The sequence below is a fragment of the Rhyacophila brunnea genome, unplaced genomic scaffold (assembly GCF_057557595.1).
Source record: "Rhyacophila brunnea isolate RB1 unplaced genomic scaffold, BYU_Rbru_1.0 scaffold_10, whole genome shotgun sequence".
Taxonomy (NCBI): Eukaryota; Metazoa; Arthropoda; class Insecta; order Trichoptera; family Rhyacophilidae; genus Rhyacophila; species Rhyacophila brunnea.
This window is the reverse complement of record NW_028232752.1, coordinates 11493311-11505769: the sequence shown is the minus strand read 5'-3', so window position 1 is coordinate 11505769 and position 12459 is coordinate 11493311. Positions and strand designations below refer to the sequence as shown.

The 12459-nt window shown below is 33.6% G+C and overlaps 1 protein-coding gene across 1 annotated transcript in view; it reads left to right on the top strand.

The window, feature by feature from the left end:
- The window catches only part of LOC147078890 (RYamide receptor-like), a 206290-nt gene that overhangs the window by 99321 nt on the left and 94510 nt on the right, over window positions 1–12459 (top strand). The window contains exon 2 of the mRNA XM_085955336.1: window positions 7551–7749. Coding sequence (XP_085811462.1) covers window positions 7551–7749 — 199 coding nt within the window. The remainder of the gene's footprint in view (window positions 1–7550; window positions 7750–12459) is intronic.

Here is a 12459-nt window from a genome sequence, read left to right as displayed (position 1 = left end):
CGGTTGATGTACGTGACAGTGAAGAAACAGAGACTGAAAAAAATGGTGATGATGATGATGGTAATGATAATAAATTACTTACTATCAAATAAATCCTGAATTACTTCGAAAAGTTTATCCAACTATCTTTATCTTGGGCGTACTTTCCCCGTGTAATTTAAAACTAATAAGAGTTTTTTATTTGACCACATATTGTATTTTTTCTCGTACAACTAACGTTCACTTGATGTGTGTCCCTGACATATAAGAAATCGAGAGCATCATTCGTTTTCCCCTACAAAGTGAAAAACTAATATACCGTTAGTAATGCCAATTACTGTGTTCACCCAAATTAAAAATCGATATATAAAAATAAATCCACATAGTATGGTTTAAATCTAACAAAAATACTTACCTAGATAATTGCATACAATATGGACTAATTAGGACTAAACTAATTTTATTATTGTACTACCATTAATCGATAAAATTTTATTTTATTAATATTCATTTCAAAATATGGTTAATTGGCTAATAAAAATGAGCATAATATTGTCCTCATTTGAAATAAAACATGGCGATAAGAAAAACTGTCCTTAAAACCAACCGATCGATACACAAATACGTCGTGATTTCCATATTATATTGAATTGTGGACGCCTCATGTTAAATTCTGAATATATTTTTATATATAGTTGAAGCTGTGTGGTTAAATCCATGGCTCTATCTGACTGACTTAACTGACTTAGGGCCGTACGTATGAGATTCTCAAATTCTTTATAAGCTATTTAACCGATGTTCCACTATATAGCGTATAGCACTGTTTGTGACGTAAGTAATCTGACGTCACACGTAATTCAAAATGGCTGCTTCATCTGTTATTTTAATAATGCATTCATTACAACAAACGTTTGCTTGACGCCTTCGTTCATTTTGTAGACTGTAAAACATTTGCGAACTTTAAAAATAGTTCTTAGTCGTGCTGTTTACAAAATACGTATAATTTTGATCCATAGTCTATAATCTAGATAGTAGGATGGTAGATAGATAGATAGATAGTAGGATAAGATAGATTTACGTAAGATTACGATAAAATACCTCAGCTAAACGACCGCAAAGATGCTACCTACTGTATCTGTATAATATTATACAGAGATCATTACATTACATTCTAAACTAGATACATTTTCATTTCTGTCATTTCTTATTCCGTTTTGAGATCTCATAATATAAGTGATTGAAGTGAAGTTAGTCATAATATAACTATGTATTGCCATCAAATGGAAATTTTTACCGGGAATACTGTATCCTTTCATACAGTAGAATTATAAAATAAAGTGATAAATTATTTAAAGTTCATAATAATTATTCATTTATGATTATTAAATTTATATGGTAACGTTCACACACTTTCTGACACATTTACAATTTCAAAATTTTAAAGTAATGATCGGGGAATGAATATAAGTTTGCCATTATATGGACGCCATGACACATTATGACGTCACATCGTGACGTCGCTAACCAACAGATTAAATTTGCACTCATGCATACAAATGAGCAGTATTTAGCCTATAAAGTATTTGGGAATCTCATGCATACGACCCCTTAGATAAGCTCACATGATGTAGTCTAAAATTTATAAGCAATCTATTATTCGATACATATTTTTTACAACTTATACGCTGTGTAAATAATAGCTCTTCTATTATTGAGAGTATTGACTGTGTACCATTAATATTAGAAATCAGGACTATTCACTGTTTGTCGTTGAGAGCAATAACTGTGTTGAATTAAATTTCTTCGGATATTAATAATATATTCCACTTGCATGACGATGAGTTTATATGGACGTTGTTTTTTTTAAGTATATCATTTTACTCTTCTTAACATAAATATATTTTCGTTATTTTTATGTCATGTATAAGTTTTAAATATGAAATTCGTTATGTTCACTATGTTATGTAAAACAAATTTGAAATTGAAATTTGTATAATAATATTATGATACCTTTATTTCTCATTTTCAGAACGTCTTAAATGAGATATAATAATCCCTCATTTAGACATATATCGTCACTGTTCTGGCAGAAGACACTAATTTCAAAAAAAGACATATGATTTTGAATTTCTGATAATGTATTTAAAGTATGAATACGTTTCCGTGCTTCGAGCGGGTACAGTTCGCGAACCACAGAATGCATTCTGAGCGCTGTCGGTTTTTTCGTGAACACAAAGGCGAACAAAGTGCGTTCGTAGATGCCAGTAAACCAGTACATGCAGTGTTCATGTAACAGACTGTACCAATTCGTAATGGAGTGGTCGGAAGAAAAAGAATTACCTCACAACGAAATATATCGAAAACATCTGGTATTATGGAACCATATGCATACCTGTATTTTTTCTTTCAATGCAAACTTCAGGAACAAAAATCCTGATTGCGTGTTTTGAAATTTTAAACAAATATTGCAAGCTGGTATAACTATCACTAGTGGCTTAAAATCTTAAAGCTAAAGCCAGATTATCTTAAGTTGATATAGCAGTCAAACAGTAGCTTTAATTTTCTGTAATGCGCACTTAATGCTTGATATTTTATTTGATCAAATAGTAGTACATCTTCATCCCTGATTTTTTTTAATCGACTATCCAAAAACCAGGAAGCCTTTTATAATCTTCTACCAAATAATTAATGAATATGTAATCAACACTTGCCACCAATTCAGACAAAATGTTGGCTTAACGTTCAGATAAACATTGCGACCGTGTTTGCAAAGCACGTCTCCATTTGAGCGATTATATATTTGCGGAACGCTACTGGTTCACGAACATAGTGAATACGCGGCTTTAAAATTTGAGCCCATATCATTACTAATAGTATCTAATGAATTTCTTCAATTATGATATAAATGCAAATACATGTAATATTTTCATATATTTTGGAATATACAAAAATTACGAAAATACTAAACTGTATACTAAAGCTATGTGTTTGTGATATATTTCATATTTTACTCGCTGCAGAAACTTTGTTCAAAATTAATTTCATTAGATGACATCAAAAGACAAAGTTATTGATAATAGACAAGTATTTAATTACATTTAGTTAAGATTGTTATTCCATAATGGTTGCTGATTCTCTTAATTTGGTTAATGTATAGCAGAATAATCTTGTATTAGGTGAATTATTTTGACAAACAAATTTTACAGTGACAACTTCGAAGCATTTGTTCTTGAATGGGCTTGTTCTTGATCTATGGATAATCATCATTTTTTGAAGTGGTAATTTTGGACTTGAACGACGACTTTCTTATTATTTTTTTTTTGTGAGCACATGAATACCAACTACTAAATTGACAAGAATGTGTACCTTCTTAAAAATTAAAAATACATTGATTTATTTCTCGACATCTGTAGTTTTTGCAACTATACACCTTCAAATGCATATCTCAAAATCACTTACCTTACATTTGTAGGGTAAATACTCTACCATCCACATGACTTGGCAGGAAACCATTAATTTATACCTAATTACAATGTATCTTGCAACATAATATTGTTAAAATTGCAAAACAAGCGATTTATGTGAGTCAATCAATTTCAATAGAAAGCTAATGTAGCAAAACTATAAAATAATTCAATTAATCAATAATATTACAAACTAATAAATAATGCTAAGTAAGTTTATCATGATATGCACAAAAGTTGTTTTTATGAAAATCAATCTTGCCCAATTATTAAAAAGTGCATAATTGTTCAAATTGAAATCAATTGTTTATACTTTATGAAAATCATGCGTTACACAATAAAGCATGATTATCAAAATATTCAAGTAGTGATAGTAGCATTTTCTATTGTATCGAATCACTATAAAAACACTCAGTACATGAAATCAATATGTCAGTCAGTCAGCTATCAATTATTTAACCGTAAGGTTATCGTTCAGCTTTGCCTGATCGATTTCGTAAATCTATCAAAACGCATAATCGTGATTTCACTCAGCTAAATTATAATCTGTACACTTATCTGTAATAATTAAATTGATATTTATTTGGTAGGAGATAATAAAACCAGAGCTCATTTCATTCACGCACCAATTCATTTTGGAGTCAACAGACCCTGCCTGTTTCCTATTCCATCTCACTTCCGATACATTCACCGGTCTTATAGTGGACCCTTTATTTGATAGTTTTATCAGAAATCTCTATGCAAATTTTTCGTAATCGGATATTTCCTAATAGACACAATAAAAAAATGTTGCACCTTAAATTTCTATATTTTTATCATAAGTGGAGGATTTATTGAAATTGAATTGAAAAAAAATCGAATTTATTATGTTTTTACTAAAAGTTGATTGATTCAATTTCTATCACACTAAAATCACTTGTTTTCTTGGCGTTAGGGCTTAAGAACATAGGTACCGTTTAACCATCAAAAATTAAGAATTTGGGAAATCTTTAGACTTGAAATATGTATATGGCCATCATGATACCCTGTATTTTCTCATATTATAAATAAATATTTCATAATCATATCAAATATATTATTAAAACCACAAAAATTGTATTATTGTAAACGTCATCATTTAAGATGAAGATGCTCTAAAATTGTAATTGTCAACCTGCATAATATACGTCAATTATTTTGTAGTGGCACTGTACACGATTTGTGGGTATATTGGAATTGATTGCTACAATGCCGGTTTAAATACTGATAAACAATACCACTACAACTGCAAACCGCTCTTGCTGTACCCATGATGCCAGTGTATAATGATATACCTATATGATACTTGAGCCCTCAATTCCATTTCAGTTGGTCATAGAATGATAAACGGTCAGAGACTTACTTCACTTTAAATAACCCTTTATGTAGAGTGCTATTGACTTTAATACTTGTACGACATTATTATTGTAGGATTTGGTTCAATTTTGTTATACAAACCAACAGCAGTGGCTTAGTAGAAATACACCCATCCCCAAAGATAGAGTATACGATACATCACTTTGCACTCCGGCTCTAGGATGAAAATGATGTAATATAATCAAATTTTTTTTTTACATATTATATCATCATCATCAGCCGGGGTGAATCCACTGCTAGATGAAGGCCTCCCCAAGCTTCTTCCAACTCTCTCGGACCTGTGTCATTTGCTGCCACGTATTTCCGCCGAACTTTACCAGTTCGTCAATCCAGCGGCTTTTAGGGCGACCCTGTGGTCGTTTCGTGCCACTTGGATACCACTGAACGACGGCATTTGTCCAGCGGCCGTCCTTTCGGCGAGCAATGTGCCCCGCCCATCTCCATTTCAGCTGTCAGATTGCGAGAGAGAGCTATTGAGAGCATACTTTCACAAGACCTGAAAGACTTCCAAGGTAGAATGTAAGAACTCGCGGATGTCAGTCAAACGGTCGGCCTAAAGATGTCTCAAAGACAAAAGTGATGAGGAACTGTTTTTCGGACCCTGCAATTATCTGTATTAATGGCACCTAAGTCAGCAGCTACGTCTATCTCGGAGAGCAGATGTCCATAGACGGAAGCATGCACGATGCAATTGCTCAAATAACAAAGCTGGGATGGAGTGCTTTCGGACGTCTGAATAGTATCTTCAAGAGTGACCTACCATTGTGTCTTAAGCGTAGGGTATTCGACCAATATGTGCTACTCGTGCTCACGTATGGCTGCGAGACGTGGACCCTCAACACGAGAAATGTCCAAAGGCTAAGAGTCGCACAGCGAGGCATGGAGAGGTGTATGTTGGGCATCACGCAAAAGGACCGTAAGAGAAACGAATGCGTTAGGAAGCAGACAGGAGTTCGCAATATAATAGACGTTGCCAAACATATTATTATATATTATTATCTATTTATTTATTTATTACTACATATATTAATACAATTTAATATCATTTAATCTAATTGTATGCGAGGTAATCAGGCAAAGATGCATATCAGTATAGTAAAGAGTGCAAAAAAGTGCAAAGTTATAAAACGTAATATACTCTAACTGGTTTGTATGTCCCGGATTCTAATTTGGTGAATTGCTTAAAGTCAGATTTTCAAAATGTAATATATACAGACCAACATGTAGGGCGTATGATTAAAAATTATCCATGTGAAGATAACATTCACTTTGTCGAGGCCAAAATGTGATGTTTTAGAGCGGAATGAGACAAAAATGGAAAAGTAATATTTTGAAATAACAGTTTTAATTGAATCGTTCTTTTTAATTATTGATGTTATTACAACGTTTTTCTTATTTGTCTGGTACAAATCTTGCAATCAATCTTTAACTAACTTCCCGACTAGCTAGACATTTGAAACATTTAGAATATATCAGAACACGATGCCAATGCATTTTTTAAAACGTTTAGCCATCTTTAAGTAGGATTGAATTTATTGTCAGTTAATTCTGTTTTGTATGAAATGTTATTTCGACACCATTATTGGTTGCTGGGGGTCTGGGGTCCTAGCAACTAAATTAATAATATATACGTGCGTTACTATGGAAATCAATATGACATTTCAGTATTATTTCTATTAAGTACAAATTTTTTTGATCGTTTAAGCTAATCAAGTCAAGTTTATATTATGATTCAACAGTAAATTTAAAAACGTTGTATATAAAAAGTTCTTTTTATCTTGTAATTATTTATTCTAATGTTGTAAAAGTAATTTACCTGTCACTAATAAAAGAAAACATTAATTGAATACCTTATAATATATTATGTTGAATGAGAACAAAGGTAAAAAGTTTTGCAAATTGTTTATATATTACCTTAATAAATTCAGCGAAATATCTTCAAAGAAAACCTCATAATGTCTGTTTAAGGATAGGTAAGTACCTTCATTTTCTTTCCCAGCTTTTCGCATAAAGGTAAATAATACGAATAATTAACGTTATATATTATTATTATGTATGGAAAAAACAAACACACAATTTTTTCCGCTATAATCATGAATAATACGTACAAACCGTAATATTGTGAATGTAATTGTAATATATGAGTATAATGTGTTTATCATAATATATAATTAAAATCGTAAGGGGTATTTTCTGATATTTTACAACGTTTTTATTAGCTCGTATTCTTGTTTGTCCGGTGGTTGTTTGTCCAGTATAAATCTTGCAATCGATTTTTAACTAACTTCCCAACTAGCTAGACATTTAAATTTTTAGAATATATCAGAACACGATGCCAATGCATTCTTTTAATACTTTTAGCCATCTTTAAGCAGAATTGAATTCATTTTCAGTTAATTCTGTTTTGTATGGAAAGTTATTTCAGAAAAATTCGTAAAAAGTGAAAGACTATTATTGGTTGCTAAGAGGTGGTCCTAGTAACTAAATTATTAATATATACGAGCGTTACTATGGAAATCAAAATGAAATGTCAAAATGACATTTCAGTATTCTATATTTGTTTGTTTTTTTTATTTACTTATTATCAAGACATTCAACAGAAATTTTAAAAACATTGTGTATAAAAAGTTCTTTTTATCTTGTAATTATTTATATGTTACCATTCTGAATAATGAAATCTTCAAAATAGTAATATTAAAATCTTTTTTTCAGGAGCATCTGTCGCGAGGAGTGGCCTCTGCCTGAACAATCGTACTACTACTCCATGGCTCTGATGGCCTTGCAATTCGTGGTTCCATTGGCTGTGCTGGTCTTCACGTATACGAGGATCGCCATCGCAGTCTGGGGAGAGCGTCCTCCTGGAGAGGCAGAGAACTCCAGGGATAAAAGAATGGCCAAATCGAAACGAAAGGTTTGTAAGAAACTATTATTTTTCAACGGGTGCTAATTGTATGATATGTATTTATTTATTAATATATAGCAAATATTACTCTCACATGAAAGAAGAAAAACAAAAATATGAACATACTAATACATAATAAAATAAAATTTCAACAACAAAATATATATAACAATATCACTGAAAATATTTAGGTATATCTGAGGAGCGCATTGACTTAGTCTGGAACCCTCGCTAATGTTGCCTGATAAGCTTGACACGAGGAAATGATTCTGACCGATAATAGGTCATGTCTGAGACTATGTAGGTAATTGATAAGTGCATATAAATAAAAATTCTTCAGGACGTCAGGATTGAAAAGCATCCGTCGTGATAGCAGGAAAAAAATTGTCAAAAGCAAAAGTGACCTACGAGAGTCAAGAGAGTGAAAAGCGATAATTATATATATTGATAGGTATGGGTTTGCGGAGGGTGTTGATTTACACTTTTCCACTTATTAAAAACACCGATTCAGGGACATTAAGTAAGTATATTTCGCTTGACGATAAACAATTAATTGTTAATAACATTTGTAAAGGCGCGCTATGGCGCGAAAAAGGTAGCGAATCGTATTTGGAGGCGACGTAAGGGCTCAACGGGGGTAGGTAGCCGACTGGACTGACCGTACCTACCCTCGATCCCTCGTTTGCCTAGAAACAGATAACGGTAACGTACTTTTTGTTTGTTTCGCTGTGCATCATCGACCATCGTTTAGCCTTGACTCATTTACAGTTACAATAATATTATCATTATATTCTCAATTCTGTCAATTGGAGGATTGTTGATGGGGGATTTAGGCATTATGATATTTGGTAACAATATATATTAGTATTATAGCAAGGGGTAACACACTTCAATATTTATGTTTTGTTGTCAAAACAAAACCAAGTGGCGGAAGCGATCGTCAGTATTTCCTCAATCATAACCTAGATCAATAGTGTCTATTATAATTTATTTAATTGCGACAATATCTCTTGTAATGTATGGACTGCATTTGAATAAATAGCAAGGACGATCCATAACTCACCATTCATATCGAGTCCGTCACTCGACAGAGTCATCTGCTTAACAGTAGATCGGTAGTCGTCACTATCAGTTTGCAGCTCGATCTGGGGCCCTATGTTAGAACTTGCGAGTGCAAGCTTCCCGGTCGACATGACGTCATATGACATCATTGTGACGTACTTCCGGAGTGATAATAGCACTCGAGAAAATCACGCTACTCAGACAGCGGCGCTATTCATTGTCACCATACACATATAGGTGTTTCATCGTAATAATTATCTACGGTGAGCACTGCGCGCGGGCGGCATGCCTCGAGCGTGGATTGACTGACGTCACAATTACGTCATGTCGTCTGGTGCCACACAAGTCGATAGTTAGGAAATCGGGGCCCTGAGCACCTATCTCACGGCGTTCACTTCATAGCATTGTAACTCTCTGTACCCTGCATCAACATAATAAGGATCTACATCCATCTACAATACCGCTGCTTTTATCATCTCATCACCCCTATCTCATCGATACCTAAAGTATTTTAGAACAGCTTCAAGAATAGTCACCTTAATTGGCAAAGCTCTTGATGGGAAATATTCAAATCTCACTCACCCTGCCGGAATTTGTGAAAAAATAATCTTTATAAACCGGGGTCGAATCACTGCTAAGTACAAGCATCTCTTAGCTCCTTCCACTCTCCACGATCCCTAGTTCTTTGTTCCCACATACTTTATGAGTTCGTCAATCTGGCGAGTCTCAGTGCCTCTTGGATATAACTCTGTATGATGACATTTCTCCAGTGGGTTGTCCACTTGGCGATCTCTCTCACATCGCAACAAGTACTGTTAACTGCTTCTTTATTAATTTGTTAATTTTGTGGTCTTGGCGTACTGGTAAAAAAATTGGTTGAATACTTTACACTTAAATAGATAGGTTGGTCACTTTTAAAGGTGATATTCAGGTGCCCAAATGAGTTGTATGGAAGTTTGGTTCAGTAATCAATTAAAACAATGAATAATGCTACAAAATAGGTCAAATTTACTAATAGTCTTACTGAATAATTTATCGATTCTCTACTAAGTCATTATGTTTGATTAAACGGTATCAAGTAACGTAATGAGTTCCGCCAACGTAGTTAATTAACTAAATTGTTTGTTTTTTCATACTCTTCTGGATTCAGCTAACAAAATTACTTTCGCCAAGAAAATTCGGATAGCAAGTATCTAATCCGATTAACCCAAAACAGTGAGCGAATAATTACGCCTTAAAACCTGTTGCTTCTATTAACAAGTGAAACAAATTGGTGAACTTTGAAGATAGTCGCTTAATTTTGTATTTAGATAACACTAGTTTATATTTTTATGAATGCTTTAATCAGTATTGCTACCTAAGTATTTTAATTACCTGTTTCATTTATTCAACGAATAATTTACAAGATTTTAAGAATGTACTATTCTAATTATTATTGAACATACATAATTCTGAAAACACTCATTAGAAAAAAAAATTTGAAAAAAGTAAGACACCCGGCAGGAATCAAACCTGCGTCTCTTGGGTATCGCGCCCTGTGCATTACCGCGATGATACGACTGCCACACTTAATTGCGACAAATTTTAACTATTCGCTTTTTTAATACGTGCTCATAAGCGCTCTCCAAATTGAGTTACGGTAGGCGATCGGTTTTTGTTTTCTAAATTAAAGTATTAAAGTAATTTCTAACCGACGTCACGGATCACTCCAATATTTTCTGTTGTAACTTACTTGAACTTGCTAATAATTTTAATTAACTATTTGTTTTATTCAACGAATAATTCACAAGATTTTAAGAATGTACCATTCAAATTATTGAACATATATAATTCTGAAAATATATTATATTTTATTGGCACACTCTCAAGTTACAACTAATTACTTAATATTAACAAAATTATTCTAAAAATTGGTTTGATTAAAATCTTCTTCTTCAGCCACATCCGCCCCTTAGTTGGATCATATTATAGACACCATGTGACACCTCCAAGAATCCATGACGCTCGTCTTCTTGCTTCATAGACTCTATATATAGTATTTAGCGGCCTTTCGGGTCGCCGGAATCCGATCGGCTTAAAGAACAGGCAAGCTAGGTTGAAGTTCTCTTCAGGCATCCGCAACACGTGGTCGAGCCAGGTCCAATGTCGCCTCGTCAACTCTTCACTCTCAGCGTGATGAGAGGCTGCTTGATGCGTTCTCTTATCTCCTCGTTACTCCTTAAGTCATACTACTGCATACCCAGTATCCGTCGCAAACATCTGTTTTTTTTAAGCTCATTACACGGTTGCTATGAGCCTTCGTAATTCAAAGATAAAAATAATGAATAAAAAGATTTATATTAATAACACTGATAGAGTAAAATTTAACCAATAATAATATATAATTTGGCGGTAGCAATATTCTTCGCCCATAATTCTTCGACATTTATTATGTATATTAAAAAAAAATATGTTTGATGAAATTGAAATGAAATTGCGACCATTCTCATGTAGGTAAACGGTTTGTTTTATATTAATACTGCCCTGCTAAATAAAAAGACTATTTTTTACCAAGTTTTAAATTAAGTACCATTTCTATTATATTATGTCAAATTATTGAATTGTTTTTACATAATCTCTAAATAATATATACTATGTATTTATAGATTATGACAAAAACGATCCAATAATTTTACATAATATAAGAGAAATGGTAGCTTATACCTGGGCTTTCGTTTCACTAAAATGAAAAACACTGTCTTTTTAAATTCTAATAGATTTTTTGTACTATTATAATAATTACATTTGAGTCGTTTTTTGCAACCCAGGTTTAGCCTTTCAGCATCTTCAGGAACTATGTGCACTCACCAAAAGGTAAATACACACTGGCAACGATACAATAATTCTAACTTAAGATATAATAAATTAATACAATAACGTAGGTAAAAATTTTGTCACCTACTTATTAAGTCAAGGATCACAATAAAAAATATAACAAGCAAATTGTGAATAGTTTAAGCGTCCATGAAAAAACCCTTTTACGAATAATACGATCAATAGGCGTATACATCGTCACAATCCTAATAGATCATTACATAATAATCTATAATAATTCTACATTGATACCGGCTTTTCTCGGTCAAGAGAATGGTGAAGGCCGTATCACTAGCAGGCCAGATGCGGGATGGTATTGAAACGCACATTATCGATTGGCAGAAGTTTATCATATCGTAGTTATTTGCAGGGTATTGTCGATTAGGCGGATTGTAGACGTGGCGTTACTGGCTGGAGATGCTTGCATTTTGTCGGGCTGCCGACGCGGTTTTTCTGGCTGGAAGCTGGAGTAATGGCGGCTTGTTTTTCTGGTACTCACGCGGGATGGTCGATTCGGACTAAGACTCGGACCTTTTTTTGGCCAGGATAATGATGTTGGCTGTTCGAGGCTCGAGAGAGCATTGCGCGCGCATCAAATTGTGGGATACGCGACGTTATGGCGCTGTTGTTGGTCTGTCTGTTGCGAACCTCTCTGTTTTACCGCCGGATTGTCTAGAGTGGCGGCGCTATCTCATGTGGCCGTTTTTGGTAGCTTTGCATCTCTTTGAATTTTGGCGGGGAACGTGAACGAATTTAAAGTTATCCAATGGAGGTAGGCTGTTTCTGGCTGAGGGTCACGAGCGC